Below are 16412 nucleotides of genomic sequence, written 5' to 3'. Positions count from 1 at the left end.
TTGCTGACTTAAAAGATAGGTAGAGTTGGGTGTCATCAGCATACTGATGGCACCGCAGCCCACACCTACGCATGACCTCTCCCAGAGGTTTCATGTAGTTGTTACAGCATGTGGGACAGAATAGATCCCTGTGGTACCCCATAGGCCAAAGGCCAAGGGGTGGAACAAGCATCTCCCAGCACCACCTTCTGAGTATGACCCCCAAGGTAGGAGAGGAGCCACTGTATAACTGTGCCCCCAAGTCATTCAGTGAATGAATGAATGAATGAGGGAATGAATAAATAAGAGAGACATTCACCACCCATGGACCCATCCCTTCCTAGAAGCCTTCAACAACTATGGAGAGCAAGGGTCGAGCATGCACGTGGTAGGCCTCAGCCTTCCAAGCAGCTTGCCCACTTCCTCAGGCAACACAGTCTGAAAACCATCCAATATAACAGGACCATACGGTGCATTGGCAACATCCAGTTCTGGCACCACAAAAATCTTAGCATCCAAGTCAGAACGGATGCAAGCAATTTTATCTGCAAAATGTAATGCAAATTGGTCACAGTGGACTGCCGATGGTTCTGTTTGATGGTCTTTGGGTTCCTCACCTAGGAGGCCCCAAACCACTAAAAAAAAAAGCTCTGCTGGGTGACATTGAGCAGACGCAATGGAGGCAGAAAAGTAGCATTTCTTCGCCGCCATCACTGCCATAGAGTAGGCCCTAATATGGGCTCTAGCCTCTGTTCAGTCACATTCATTCTGGGTTTTACGCCAACAATGCTCAAGCTGTCTACCAGCCTGCTTCATTGTCCGCAACTCGCCTGTATACCAGGGAGTCACTTGGGCTCGGCGGGTCGGGAGAGGACACCTAGGCGCAACCGTGTCAATTGCCCGACCCAACTCCTCACACCAGAGGGAGACTAGGCCATCAACAGGATTGTCCATTCTTTCAGTAGGAAACTCCCCCAGAGTCATCAGGAATCCATTAGGATTCATAAGCCTCCAAGGACGGACCATCCTAACTTGTCCCCCACCCCTGCAGTGCTGTTTTGGGTCCACCCTCAGTCCAATCTTCACCAGATAGTGATCTGTCCATGATAACGGTATTGAAGAATCCTGGATTATCCACGAAACACTACTGTCCATCATTGACCCAAAGACTAAGTCAGGTGTATGGCCTGCCACATGTGTGAGACCAGAAATTAGTTGAGACAGGCCCATGGTCATCATCGAGGACATGAAGTCCTGAGCTGCACCAGACAAGGTGGTCTCAGCATGGACATTTAAGTCCCCCAGGACTAACAGTTGTGGAGTCATCAATGCCACATATGAGACCACCTGTACTTATACTATTGGTCTCTTCACATGCATTTCTATTCTGCTTATTATTAACTCTGCTTGTTATTATACATGCTCATTACAGGTACCTGGTTATTCTAAATGGACTGGTAAAGATGTGCTAGAGATTGCTGTCTGGGGTGGGGCTGTAGCTCAGTGATGGAGCACCAACTTTGCAAGAAGAAGATCCTGGTTCAACCCCCAGCATTTCCACATAGGGCTGGGAAAGACCCAGGTTCAATTCCCAGAATTTCCATGTAGGACTGCCTGAAACCCTCCAGAGCTGCCTGTGCCAATGGAGACAATGCTGTGCTACCTAGACCAATGGTCCAACTCAGTATAAGGCAGCTTCCTGGTGCTCTCAAGGGAAGATTGTCATGTAACCATTGCATGAGAACACATCTGAGTATTTTATGGTTATCTCCAAGTGAAACAACCCAAACTGCTGAAGTCACAACAGACATACTGATTCTTTTTTAGAGTTCAGCCCTGTCAAAGCAATGCAAATATCTAAACCACCTGTGTACATGAACACACAGGCATGTGATTTATTTCATCATCCTGTCTGTCTGCGGACAGATTCTTGGCGCAAAAAGGGGAGTTGAAGCAGCCCTGAAACAGCAGCTGAAGATTCTCCTTGCAATCCTCCTCCTTCATAGCACTATAAGGATGGGTCTGCCTATGTGGTACAATTGCCTACTTCTTACCTGGGGTTTACACTAGTTGAACAGCTTAGAGAGATATTATGTATTAATAATTAATTAATTAATTAATTAATAATGCATAATTAATATTATGTATTGCTAGAGAGATATGTATAAATGGTGTCTCTCTGTGATGCAGATGGTATGACATTGCTTGCAGAAAGCAAGAAAGGTCTAGAGCGGCTAATTTTAAAAACTAAAGATGAAAGTGAAAAATTGGGATTGCATCTTAACATCAAGAAAACAAAGATATTGATGACTGCAGAGAATACACAAGTCAGAGTGAAGATCAATAATGAGATAATTGAAGTAGTAAAAGAATTTATTTGTCTTGGCCCTAAAATGGATCAATGTGGTGACTGTAGCCCTGAGATCAGAAGGCGTATAGCACTTGGAAGAACTGCAATGATCAGGATGACCAAAATTTGGAAGAGCAAAGATATTAGTCTTCCAATCAAATGCAGACTAGTCAATGCAATAATATTTCCAATAGCTACATATGCTGTGAAACTTGGATTTTGAAGAAGGCAGATAGGAGAAGGTTGGATGCTTTCGAGATGTGGTGTTGAAGACGACTGTTGAGTATCCCATGGACAGCAAGAATCACGAATAAGGAAGTTTTAGATTGAGTTAAACCAATAATATCGCTAGAAGCCAAGATTACTAAACAAAGACATATATTGGTCATGCCATGCGAGCTGATTCACTCGAAAAGACAATTATGCTGGGAATGATCAGCGGAAGAAGGAGATGGGGACGGCCTTGTACTCAGTGGCTGGATATTATTAAAAATGACACCTGAATGACCATGGTGGAATTAAAGGAAGCTGTATGAGATAGGATGGCATGGAGTGCATTGATCCATAGAGTGACCGAGAGTCAGACACGACTGAACGGATAGGAAGCTGCTCTGGGAAGAGCATCTGCATGCTTGCATGCAGAAAGTTCCAAGTTCCTTCCGGGTATATTCAAGATAGGGCCAATAGAGACTCCCACTGGTAACCTTGGAGAGCGGCTACCAGTCTGGGTAGACAATACTGTGCTAGATGGACTAATGGTCTGGACCAATTTGTTTTAATAATTGTTTTATGCTAGTGGTTTTATTTCTGTTTTGTGCTACTGTTTTGTTTTGTGTATTTTAATCTGTGCTGATTTTTAAATATTGCATTAAATTTTGTACATTGCCTAGAGATGTACATATCAGGTGGTATAAAAATATGATAAACAAACAAACAAACAAATACAGGGGTATTCTGGGGGGGGAAATGGCAGACAGATTGAGTTGGCTGTCAGGAAGTGGTATAGCGCATGGGGTGTTTGTGGTTCAGTCCAAATTCAGACTGAACTATGGGCCTGTGAATCAGCTTGGCTCATTTAGTGGTTCAGGTTGAACCAGTTTGGTGGTTTGAGGGCTGGTAAGGGTGGGGCCGAGGAGGGCAACGAGAGGCACCTTTAAAAGTAAATCAGCAGATCTTTACTGGTGCTTCAGCTGCTCCAGGCAGCTTCTCCCCCTAGCAGTCCGCACATTGGCAGTTCAGCTCTGGCATACGCCTGGCCTCCAAGCATGCACGGAGGACATCTGCATGGTCAGCAACACCATGCTGTCTACTCAAATGGCCCTCACACATGCATGGAAGCTAGGTGTGGGCTGCCACTGCGCCACCACTGCACAGGCCACTGCGGGGAGCGCTGCTGCACTTGGAAGCTGCCTAGAGCAGTAGTACTGCCAGTAAGATTGGCTAATTTATTTTTAAAGGTGCCTTTCACTGGCCCCCCAGCACCACACTCAGCAGCCTTGAACCACTGAACCGGTTCTACTGAACTACCGAATGAGCCGAACTGCTTCGCGGAATTGCGGTTCTGTCCAAATTCAGACCAAGCCGTGAACATCGGTCCGTGCACACCCCTAGCAATCTCTTCTAGCACTGCTTTTGCTGCTGCCTGCAATACTGCAGCACAAATTGCTAAAAACAAAAACTCACCTGCTGTTTCTGCCACCAAAGAGCGGTAAGCTGTCTCCCTCAAACATTTACAAGACTTCCTTGCTGACCACTGAAATTTCTCCTGCTTCATTTCTCAGCCACCCCTTGAATTACATCAAAATTGGTTCTAGGAAATATTTTTATGCAGATTTTTATGATATTTTAAACTTGTATGCTTTCCTAAAAATAATTACTTGAAGGGTGATATGTAAAGCGAAGTAACACAAACAAATTAACAGATAAAGGAGCAATCAATAATTTTGCAAACATTTAGAACTTTCCCTTAGACCATCTGGTATAAATTCCAGTTAGGGGAAGGATGAAAAGAACTGTATTTAATGTGTGTAGCTGTTTCTAGATTCTTAAACTTTTTAGATTCTAGTCTGAAAAAAATGCATTATTGTGCAGTGTTGCCTTTACTATTTTAACTGTTATGTTTTCAGTCTTAAGTTATAGATTATTAATTTTTTAGTCAATTGTTTGTTTGCTTGCTTAACTTAGCTTAGCTTTTGACTAATGTTACCTTTGTGTAATCAAATATATAATTAGAAAGGTAAAACATGGCTTCTGCAAGGATGCTTAAACAGGGAAATGAAGACAAATTTGACTAAAGCTCTGTAAACTGGGCTAATTTCAATATTTTTATTTGTTTAATGACCTTCCATTGCAAAATCATCAACAGTATCAGCCAAATGATCCCAGTAATATCAGGCTAGTGCTTATTCAGGTGACAGCCAAGTAGAGATTTCTTTTAATATTTTGTTTCACTGATTTCCTTATATTTAGCAACTATTCATAACCTGTTTCACCCATAAAAGTAAAAATAAACTATATTATAAACTGCTATAATGTATTGCTATAGTAATATTTGCCTGCTGAGGCAACTTTAACTTACTCATGGCCTGGTTATTGGAGGTATTGATATATTCACCAAAAAGTATTCATGCAGTTTGTGGTCTCTGGGGATAGCTTTCATAATATTTGCCTATGGTAAGCTTTCATGTGAATCCAGTATTCAATCATATTCACCCAGTATTTAGGGTGGATTCATATGTTAACCTACCACACAATTGTGTGTGTGTGTCACACACACCATTCTATGTACAGATATCGGTGCATACAAAGAATTAATTTCTTCTGCCCTTTCAGAAGTATGAAATTCTAGAATGAGAGGTACTGTTGTACAGATCAGAAGCCAGCACTGTTTGCAAGACTCTCCTTATTCCGTGAAACAAGATGCTCACTAATCAATACATGCATTACATACCATTTATGGAACTGGAAGACAGTAGATTAACCCTAAGACCCTGCCACAGTCCTGATCTGGATTCGCTCCCCCTCATGGCTGCTATTCATCCTGGGGAGGGTTAATAACTTCCATTAGAACCAATAGGTGCTTCCCCCTTCCTCCAGGGAAAATCGCAACTACAGGGTTTTTAAAATCTGCATCAGGACTGTAGCAGGGACAGGGGTGAAATCCCCTTCCCCAATATGTTTAATCCTGATCTAAGGTGTGGCAGATCTGATTGCTATAACTCAATGAAAAGAAACAAACAAGCATGCTGGCTGTGGTGCTTTTGGTTAACCCATTCGTTGATCCAGGCCAGCTTTTGAATGGGGCTTTAGTTACTTGTATTCTAGTCGTGGAGTATTCCAGTCCTGGCTAACAAACAGCTAGCAGCAAAAGCAGTCTACACTTGCTTCTCTGTACACAATATCTATTTCATTAAACTATTAATATTCCTGATTCCACTCCACTGCCTTGTCCTTGCACACCACAGCTCTTTCCCTTGGATTGCACACTGGCCCAATCATATCTTTAAAGTGAGTGTGGTTTGTCCATGAAGACCAAATTAGATGGGACTTTGTTTTTTGTTTGTTTGTTTGTTTATTTATTTAACTTATTTCTGTACTGTCCAAAACTTGCATCTCTGGGAAGTTTACAATTAAAATCACTGAAACATTAAAATCAATTTAACAATTAAAATCATTTACATTAAAATCATTTTAAACCCAACATTAAAAGTATTAAAGCATAAATCTAATTAAAAGCCTGGGTGAATAAAGATGTCTTCAGCACCTTTTAAAAAGTTGCCAGAGATGGGGAGGCTCTTATCTCAACAGGAAGTGCATTCCAAATGCAGAGACAGCAACAGAGAAGGCTCATCCCCGAGCAGCAGCCAGACGAGCTGGTGGCAACCACAGACAATCTAAACAGACGATGGGGCTCATGGTGAAGAAGACGTTCACTTAAATACCCAGGGCCTAAGCTGTTCAGGGCTTTATAGGTAGTAATCAGCACCTTGTAGTTTGCCCGGAATTCTATCGGCAGCCATTACTCCTCTTTCAACACAGGAGTAATATGGTCTCTCCTGGATAAGCCAGAGACCAATCTAGCTGCCTTCTATACCAACTGCAGTTTCCAGACAATGTACAAAGGCAGCCCCACATAGAGCACGTTGCAGTAGTTCAACCTGGAGGTTACCAGCATATGTACCACCTTGCTGAGGTCGTTCATCTCAAGAAGCAGATGCAGGTGGTGTATCAGCCAAAGCTGATAGAAAGCACCCCTGGCCACTGCCTCAGCCTGGGACACCAAGGAGAGATTCGGATCCAGAAGCACCCCCAGACTGCATACTGTTCCTTCCAGGGAAGCATGACCCCATCCAGAACCAGCAGATCAAAATTGTTTCCCAAGTTCCAACCCCATACAATAAGTACCTCCATCTTATCTGGATCCAGCCTCAGTTTGTTATCCTTCATCCAGTCCATTACTGCCTCAAGGCAGGCATTTACTGTAATCATAGGAACATAGAAAGCTGCCTTATACCAAATCAGATCTAACTCAGTATTGTCTACACTGACTGGCAGCAGCTTTTCCAAGGTTCAGGCAAGAGTCTTTCCCAACCCTACCTGGAGATGCCTGGAATTGGACCTAGAACCTTCTGAATGCAAAGCAGATGCTCTACTAATTATGTCATTGGTCCTTGTGTGCTTGCTCCTCCCACTCATAAACAGAATCAGGACAACAGCAAGGGAGGAAGGGGGCTTTAATCAACTCTCTACTGCATTCCTGATTTAAATTGGTTCCCCAATATGTACTATTTGTTTCAGGGTGTGGGTGGGGGGAATTTCCATTGGCTGTTATGGTTGATTCTACAAAAACTTGTTATGATTATACTCAATAGGCTAAGTTAATGAACATTAAGGCTGCGATCCTATACACTTATCTTGACAGTAAATCCCACTGAATGCAATCAGGCTTACTTCTGAATGAACAAGTTTAGGACCGCATTGCACATCTAATTAATTATACTGAAATAAATGGGATTGTCAAGTACTTGATTCTGACTGGATCATGCCCTTAGTACTAAATAATTATAATTAGTATTTGTATTAATTATTTCACCCTTAACAAGTAATTTCTGTATTACTTTTTATTTGGGTAAGTTATTTATTGTAATTAGATGAATTTTGTGCATTCTTTGGAAGCTCAGCCAAAGACGTCAAATGAGTAAGTAAAAAGAGCTTTTCTTCCAACTCAAAAATATGATTTAAATTCTCCCAGTTTTCTGTTTACTTTTATTTAGAAAGCTCTTGAGTGTATTCAAACATGTCAAGACACATTGTTACCTGATAAGTTCATTTCTATTGCACTGGAAGTCAGACCATGTTTATTTACATGGAAAGTCTTGTATAAAGGCATATGGAATAGATGAATAATTATGGTTCAGAAAGGGCTTTCTGAAGTACAGTGTGGGCTTCTCATCTTCCTGCGCTTTAAATCAACTTGTCACCTGTACTTGTCACCTGTCACCTGTACTGTGGAGATCTGACAGGGAAAGAGTAGCACCAGAGGAACAGAGGAAGTTGCCTTATATGGAGTCAGACCATTGGTCCATCTTGCTCAGTATTCTCTACACTGACTGGCAGCAGCTCTGTAGGGTTTTCAACTTTCTGTCTTTCCCCCAGCCCTGCCTCAAGATGCCAGGGATTTAAACCTCCATCCTTGGTATCTCCAGTCTATGACAGGAAGCAGCTGTTCCACCCAAAGTCCATTTGGTATATGATGCGCTGTTAGTACATGATGCAACTTGTGCTTTCTTTCATGATCAGTTTGAGGCCAGCAGAAATGGGTTTAATCATAATACTAAACAGTTTAAGGATGCTTTGGATGAAGAGAACACTTTTTCACCAGATATGGTTGGGCTAGATGTTCTTTGAGCTAGATGGTTGGGCTCACTGAATTTTTGCAACTTTTGTTCTGTGCCAATCTAGATTTACAACCAGGATCCAAAGACCTGCATGACTTGTACTGTATACCCAGGAAGACTTTGGGCACATGTTTCTCAAACAGCAGTGCCTCCTCTCATGCTTCATAGGATTTTGAAACTGAGGAAATTTTGGGTTATAGCATGGGATGCCTGGTGTGTGCAGTGGTGGATTAATGGAGAGGCAGAGTAGGCATTTGCCTACGGCGGCAAAATTTGAGGAGTGGCAAATTTTGCCCTTCTTCAAATTTTGCTGCCCCTCTCTGTGGGCAGCGGCAGCTGCAGCAAGGGTGGAGTGGGCGAGGAGAAAGTACCCTTCTTTTACCTTATTTTTTTAAAAAGGCAAACCTTTTCTGTTTAAGGTAAAAGGGCAGCAAAAGCCTTTTTGCCTAAGGGTGGCAAAAAAGCTTAATCCACCCGTGTGTGTGTTCAAATTAAAAATGTAAACAATACATCTGGGCACACAAATCTTTCTGTGCACCTAAAACAACTATCTGGATCCCAGGGTACTTATTTGGGGCTCTCTTGTTTGTCTGAGTGGTTCTAAAAGTACATCTGTAATACCACTGTTTGTTTAGGCTATACCTATGACTGTAGCCTTAATACTTCAGCTTACTGGAGTCCTGCATACATGATGTATCTGTGGAGATGCATGTTTGGGGCGGTGCAAGATTGTACCCACTGGTCTCACTCGGACTTTCGTGCATTCATCAGAAGCCATGAACAGAAGCCCTCTGCTGACAGCTTCCCATGAATGTGTGACATCAGAGGGAGTGTCCAGTGGATGTGATCCCACCCCTTCCTCCAAAGATATGTCATATGACAGTGTATTATCTCGAAATATTCTGGGCCAACTAATGTAAGAGCCTACTCATATTATGACTTTAAAATTGCCCATATCCCCTGATTTTCAAGAATTAAAATGTCTACGTAGGAACATAAGAAGCTGATATATACTGAGTTGGACCACTGGTCCATCTAGCTCAGTATTGTCTACACAGACTGGTAGCGGCATCTCCAAGGCTGTAGGCAGGAATCTCGCTCAGCCCTATCTCAGAGATGCCAAGGAAGGAACTTGGAACCTAGATACTCTTCCCAGAGCGTCTCCATCCCCTAAGGGGAATATCACACGTGTAGTCTCCCATTCATATCCAACCAGGGTGGACCCTGCTTAGCTAAGGGGCAAGTCATGCTTGTTACCACAAGACCAGTTCTCCTCCTTTGAGACTTTAGCACGTAATGTTGCAAAAGAAATACACTGAAGGTTTAGCTATACATTGTAAAATTCAGAGTAATGATATATTTAAAAAACAAAAACCACTCCCCTTTCTGCCTTCTTTTTGTCTTTTTCTTCCTTCCTCTTCCCCTTTCTTTCCTTTTGTCTCTGCTAATAAACCCTGGACCATTTTCTGACTCTTACAGAGCAAAGGACATCCTAGAAGTACTGAGAAGCCATTCTCAAAATACATATTTTTGCCATATAACTTCCCTATCAAATTTCCGGGACCATCACTTGTTTTAAACTGCCTCAATAGATTTCCCTCCCCCTACAGCTGTTGCACAATCCTTGATTAACATGCTATACTTATTATCCAAGCACTTGTATTTTCCAACATGTTGAAAAAATATTCCAGTTACTGTACCTTTGTAAAAGCATCCCGATTTGCCTGCAGGCTAACCTTCACAACTTCAAAAGGGTTAACCACAACTGCTTCTGTTAGCCCAGATCCCAAGCCAGCAACTGCAAATGCCTAAAAGAGTTAAATCAATCAGTTTTCATACACGCTGTGGTAAAACATCCCCACACATCATATTCTGAAGTTGAGCATTAAGCTGACTGGTATGATGAAAGTGGAGAGACCTACCCTTGTGCAGTAGTATACCATTACTAAACAGCTTTCGTCCTTGATTAGATGTTGACAGTTCATAGAGAAGAAATTACAAAAGCCACAAACCACATTCCAAATATTCAAAATAAAATGTCAAAGTCCTATCAACAACACATTCCCCCTAGCTGGAAAGGAAGCTTTGTGACCAAGTGAAGAAATGCTTATGGGAAAGAGCATGCCCTCCACAAGTGTGGGTGCTCTGAGAAGAATAATTCACACATTTATTACATGTATAATATAGCCACAAAAAAACTGTTCTTAAACTTACAAGCAGAGCATAAAACAAAGAGTTAATGAGGTAGTAAATCTAATAGAAAGGAAATACAGGGCTAAATTGCAGTGTTCCCAATTCAATTTTGTATGAAGAAAAATTCTCAGGGCAAATTTCACTCCTGAAAAGACTCAAGTCAAGTATTATTAATAATGATGATAACAATGTCTTTTTACCTATCACATCCCAATCCTATTGGTGCTTTGGTAGGTAATGTAATATTGGTGCTTTGGCAGGTAATGTAATACAATATATTGGGCCCATTCACACGGCCGGGCAAGCAGCGGGCTGGGGGGGAAGGCAGGATTCAACCTACCTTCCCCCTAACAAGCCCTCTTTATCCTTTTGGTGCACAAGCTGAGCACCCACACAACCTGTTTTGCCGGGGGCAGCGCAGATGACTATCCGTGCTGTTCTTGCTAACATGCAGCAACAGAGGCCAGGATTTGTTTTCCCTGTCTCCGCATATCCCAAAGGCACTGAGCAATGAACGTGGTGCCTTGGGTGAATCGGTCAGATGGGCATTCTTGGCACTCATCTCTGAGTCTCCTCGGCTCCATGGAGTGGAGGAGACACACAGACCTGGCAGAGGGTTAGGGGAGTGCGTACTCCCTTAACCTAAGCTAAGAGCTGGGCTTAGGAGTGAGGTTAGGCTGGGTGGGAGCACTAGGATTTGCATGGATCCCAGCACTCCACATGAGCAGCCTCTATATATTTTGAAGAATTTGGTTGTTGGTGGCCGTGTTTATGGAAAATAAAGTAGGGATATACACGAACCTCGGTGCTGACCAAGAAACACCATACTGACCACGCCAAATGGCACCTGTCCATGCATGGATGCCATGTGTGTGCCGGTGCCGCACACGGGTTCTTGGGGGTGGGGGAGCGCCGTCACAGCAGAAATCTGCATGTGGCAGCGGCTATCAGGTAAGGAGCTGCTCTCATCCTTTTAAAAGATCCCACCCCCCACCCCCAGCAGCGCTGAATTGGTTCAGACCTTGTCTGAACCAGTTTGGCTCTGAAACTGTGCAGAAACCTTGGTTCATGCACTTCCCTAAAATAAAGTCATACTTCTAGATGGCCTACAGATACCAAATTGGGCAGGCATAATCCTTCTGCTGAAAATAGCTGAACGCTTTACTTTTTACACCAGAATATGTTCACTGAAAGGTTTATATTTTATATTTTAAAGAAGAAATTCTGACAATAGTCATATTTTAATGGTTATTGTTCTCAACAGATTTTTAACACTCAATAAATAGATCAATAATTCCAAAATGACATCAGGCCCAAGATACACAGAACATCTTTCTCAGATTTTAATTTACTATGATTCAAAATTACCATAAATGGTCATATTCAATAAAATGCCTCACTGAGAGAGGTCAGGATGACTCCTTGTTTGAAAAAGGCAATAGTTAGACCTCTTCTTAAGAAGCCTGCCCTAGATCCCTTGGTGATGGATAATTATAGGCTGGTCTTCAACCTCCTGCTAAGATGATTGAGGTTGTGGTGGCTAAGCAGCTTCAAGCAACCCTGGAGGAACAAAAATGACTTTGCCTAGTCAAAGATGGGCCTCACTTACTAGTGAACTATAACTTACACTCAAGGCATCAATGTAAATGTAGTGAAACATGCCATTCAAACAGATTCAATGAGACATGCCACAGTTGTTGTTGTTGTTATTATTATTATTATTTTACACAGTCAGACAGGTGTTATTGACTGGTTTGTTTTATCCAGACATCGAGTCCTTCCCAAGGACCTGGGATGCCAGAATTTTATTGTCAATGTTGTTGCTGTTGTTATAGGTATCGTCGCAGAATATAGGCTGTTCCCAGTAAAGCTGTTTTTTGTAATTGGCTGATGGTGATTTCTGTGGCCCCTATGGTGTTGAGGTGTTCTTCAAGGTCTTTTGGAACTGCACCCAGGGTGCCAATGACCACTGGGATTATTTTGGTCTTTTTCTGCCACAGCCTTTCAATTTCAATTTGTAGATCTTTGTATTTGGTGATTTTTTCTATTTCTTTTTCTTCTATTCTGCTATCCCCTGGTATTGCTATGTCGATTATTTTAAATTGTTATTCTTTCTTCTCGACTACAGTTATATCTGGTGTATTGTGTGGCAGATGTTTGTCTGTTTGTAGTCGGAAGTCCCATAATATTTTTACATCTTCATTTTCTTCAACTTTTTCAATTGTATGGTCCCACCAATTTTTGGCTACAGGTAGCTTGTATTTTTTGCAGATGTTCCAGTGTATCATCCCTGCTACTTTGTCATGCCTTTGTTTGTAGTCAGTCTGTGCGATCTTTTTACAAAATGGCTCAGGGCGGTTTACAATTAAAACAAACCACTAAAACAATAAAGAGCTAAAACAAATTAAAAAACAATATAACAATTAACAATTTAAAAACATTTTAAAACAACAATTAAACAATTACAGTGATTAAAATCCCAAAATTGGGTTTTTAATTTTAAAATAAACCAGATATTAAAACCCCAAAATTTAGGAAGCTGAGAAAGCTTGGGTGAAAAGATGGGTTTTCAGGAGTTTTTTGAAAACTGCCAGAGATGGGGAGGATCGTATCTCAGCAGGGAGCGCATTCCACAATCTTGGGGCAGCGACCGAGAAGGCCCGTCTCTGTGTAGCCACCAAACAAGTTGGTGGTAACTGGAGACGGACCTCCTCAGATGACCTCAATGGAGCTCATAATGAAGAAGACACTCTCTTAGATACCCAGGGCCTAAGACATTTAGGGCTTTGTAAGTTATAACTAGCACTTTGTATTTTGTCCGGGAACCTATTGGCAGCCAGTGTAACTCCATCAGTAAAGGAGTAACATGGTCTCTCCGAGATGACCCAGAGACCAACCTGGCTGCCGCGTTCTGAACCAACTGAAGTTTCCGGACTACGTACAAAGGCAGCCCCACGTAGAGTGCATTACAAAAGTCAAGTTTGGAGGTCACCAACAGATCTACCACTGTTTTGAGGTCGTTGATGTTGAGAAACAGGCGCAGCTGGCGTATCAGCTGAAGCTGATAGAAAGCACCCCTAGCCACCGGCTCAACCTGAGAAACCAGGGAGAGGTGTGAATCCAGAAGTACTCCCAGACTGCGAACCTGTTCCTTTTGGGGAAGTGTGACCCCATCTAGAACAGGCAGATCAAAATCGTCTCTAGAGTTCTGACCCCGCACAATAAGTACCTCCATCTTATCTGGATTCAGCTTCAGTGTATTCTCCCTCATCCAGCCCATTACTGCTTACAGGCAGGCATTTAGGGAGGATATGCCAGCTCATGAAGAAGTTGACATGGAGAAGTAGATCTGGGTGTCATCAGCGTACTGGTAACACCCAGCTCCAAATCCCCTGATGATCTTTCCCAGCGATTTCATGTAGATGTTAAAAAGCATTGGAGAGAGTATGGAGCCTTGAGGGACACCATACTTAAACTCAGATTTTTAAGAGCAACAGTCTCCAATTGACAACATCTGGAATCTATCCGAGAGGTAGGAGCGGAACCACTGTAAAACAGTGCCTCCAACCCCCAACCCCCTCAGACATTCGAGAAGGATACTATGGTCGATAGTATCGAAAGCCACTGAGAGATCCAAAAGGACCAACACAGTCACACTTCCTCTGTCAATTGCCAATTGGAGATCATCCATCAGGCTGACCAAAGCAGTCTCTACCTCATAGCCCGCCTGAAAACCATCAGTGCAAGCATGCTTCATATAAGGCTTCCATCCTAAATATAAACAGAAATTAGTCCATGGGGAACAGCTCTAGGTAGGTAAGTAGGTACATGATAATAAACAAAAACCCCTCTGTGTATGAAAAAAAATTCAAGTTACTACAAGTTACCTGAGACAATATTGGGCTAGATGCACCAATGGTCTGCCTCAATCCAAGACAACTTCATATATTAGTAGGGGCATAACTATAATAGGGCAAAAGGAGACAGTTGTCTGCCCACCCCAAGGCAAGTCACATGACTGACTCCCCCAGCCGTGTATCTGCTCGGGCTTCCTTCAGTTGTATTCATCCTCTGAAATTGATGTGACTGTTAAGACCTGGAGCTACCAGAACAGCATGTCGTTTTCTAGTACCATTAAATGATTTGCATTGTCCACAATTTACAAAACCTTTAAAAAAAAATAGGATGATGCTCTATTGTGGCACATAGGTTTATATATGTACACATTTTACTATGCTTTTTGTTACCACTATTCAGCCTCATTTAAGATTTCTTCACTTTATGAGCTGAGCTTCAGTGAAGGGGGGGCATTTTAAAATCTTGTCTCTTTGCCCACTCCAAACTTGCTACGCCCCTGTACATTAGCCTGATATTTTGAATTTCTCAGTGGCAACAACACTGATGTGGTGGGGGAGGGGCATGCTCGAAGGTCTGAAGATCTTTTAGAACTGCTGGAAGATCTATTTTTGTATGGGATATCTTCTGAAGTTGTCAAATGGGTTAGGTTTTCTTAAATCCTATTTTGGGAGGTTGTGCCACTCAAAACCTTTGGAGTGGGGCAGGCTATACATTAAAACAAAGATGAAAAAAACAAACTGTTTTTAGCTGAAAAAAAGAAACTTCTGAGACAGACAAGAGCATGCAGAAAAACATTATACAAAAAAGTAGCAGGAAGTCTGTGGATGGTTTGAAGTGCTGGAGGAAGATCGAGTGTTATCTAAGTAGATCATCTATAACATTCTCTACCAGGACCCCAGTCCTAGGATCCTCACAGTTATGAGGACTTAGGCACTGGAACCCACTGGACAAATAAACATGCTATCATCTTCGACAGTGCCAATGACCTCTTTGGGGTTCTAGGTGCCCAAATATGTTATTTGCACTGTTGGTGCTGAAAGAGCAAACCATCTGTTTGGAAGGTGTGCACATTGTTCTCATTGTTCAGTGGGCACATTGTGCACAGTCCCAGGTACTGGATGTGAAGATTCAGCAATGGCAAGTGGATGTGGATCACCCCTTTGCACCACTAACGATTCCCAATCCAAAACAACTTGCTGGAGTATCCCTTTTGTTGGAGTATGGTGCAGACCTTTTATGAATGCTGCAGACCCTCTCCAGCCTTTCTCTTGAATGGAAAGCTAGGCATGCTCTTTCTCATAAACTCTATCAGGCCCAGAGAGATTATCTCTGACTCATTACATAGAGTAGTATTCCTTTTGCACCCCTCTTGTGCACAGTGAGGCAGACAGAGGGAAAGCTTGAGGAGCAACTCCTCACTTAGTATTTTGAGGGGAGAGGCAAATAGAATTTTGGCTAGAGATACGGACCCCTTTCTCACAATCAGTGAGAAAGGGCTCGAGGTGTGTGGGGAGGAAGCCTTGAAAAGCTGACCTCCCCTGCAGATAATCCCTCCACCCACGCTGGGTGCAAAGATCGTACGCCCAGACGTGCAGCTGTCTTGTCTGGCAGCATGGAGGGCCGGGGGCCTAGATACATCATCCTGGTCCCTGGAACTCCCATAACGTGTGGTGCATTGTGGGGATTCCCCCGACACTGGTCGGGAGGCTGCTGCTGTGTCAGCATGATCATTTAGCCTGGGCTAAATAATTTAGCCTGACACATGATCATTTAGCCAGGGCTAAGGGGCACAACCCTGGCTAACAGGCCGGGCTCTTTGCTGCTTCACCATTTACAGTACATGCAGAGCACGTGCACTCTTCAGTGCCATCCTCATTTACCGTGACTTTATAACATGAGTAGTCTCTTACAGTCTTCCCAACTCAATGAGAAGAAGTGTTATTATTTTTAAATACTTTGAACAGTTTCCTCCTAGTACTTGACATCTGTAAGATTAATCATTCAGAGCTATTCTGTGTTTAAAGGTGTACGGTAGCTTGAAGGATAGAAGTATTGTCTCATGTGCTTTGGAAAAGATGACAATTCACTGAAACAGAGGGAGAGAAGGTAAGAGAGAAGGAGCCTTCATTAACCAG

The 16412-nt window shown here is 42.6% G+C and overlaps 1 protein-coding gene across 6 annotated transcripts in view; it reads right to left on the bottom strand.

Moving 5' to 3' along the window:
- The window catches only part of SLC25A21 (solute carrier family 25 member 21), a 467052-nt gene that overhangs the window by 16375 nt on the left and 434265 nt on the right, over positions 1 to 16412 (bottom strand). For all 6 annotated transcript variants that reach the window (XM_053283932.1, XM_053283930.1, XM_053283931.1 and 3 more), the window contains one exon: positions 9927 to 10034. In XM_053283932.1, coding sequence (XP_053139907.1) covers positions 9927 to 10034 — 108 coding nt within the window. The remainder of the gene's footprint in view (positions 1 to 9926; positions 10035 to 16412) is intronic.

This window comes from Hemicordylus capensis, chromosome 1, assembly GCF_027244095.1.
Source record: "Hemicordylus capensis ecotype Gifberg chromosome 1, rHemCap1.1.pri, whole genome shotgun sequence".
Taxonomy (NCBI): Eukaryota; Metazoa; Chordata; class Lepidosauria; order Squamata; family Cordylidae; genus Hemicordylus; species Hemicordylus capensis.
This window is presented reverse-complemented; position numbering and strand designations above follow the sequence as displayed.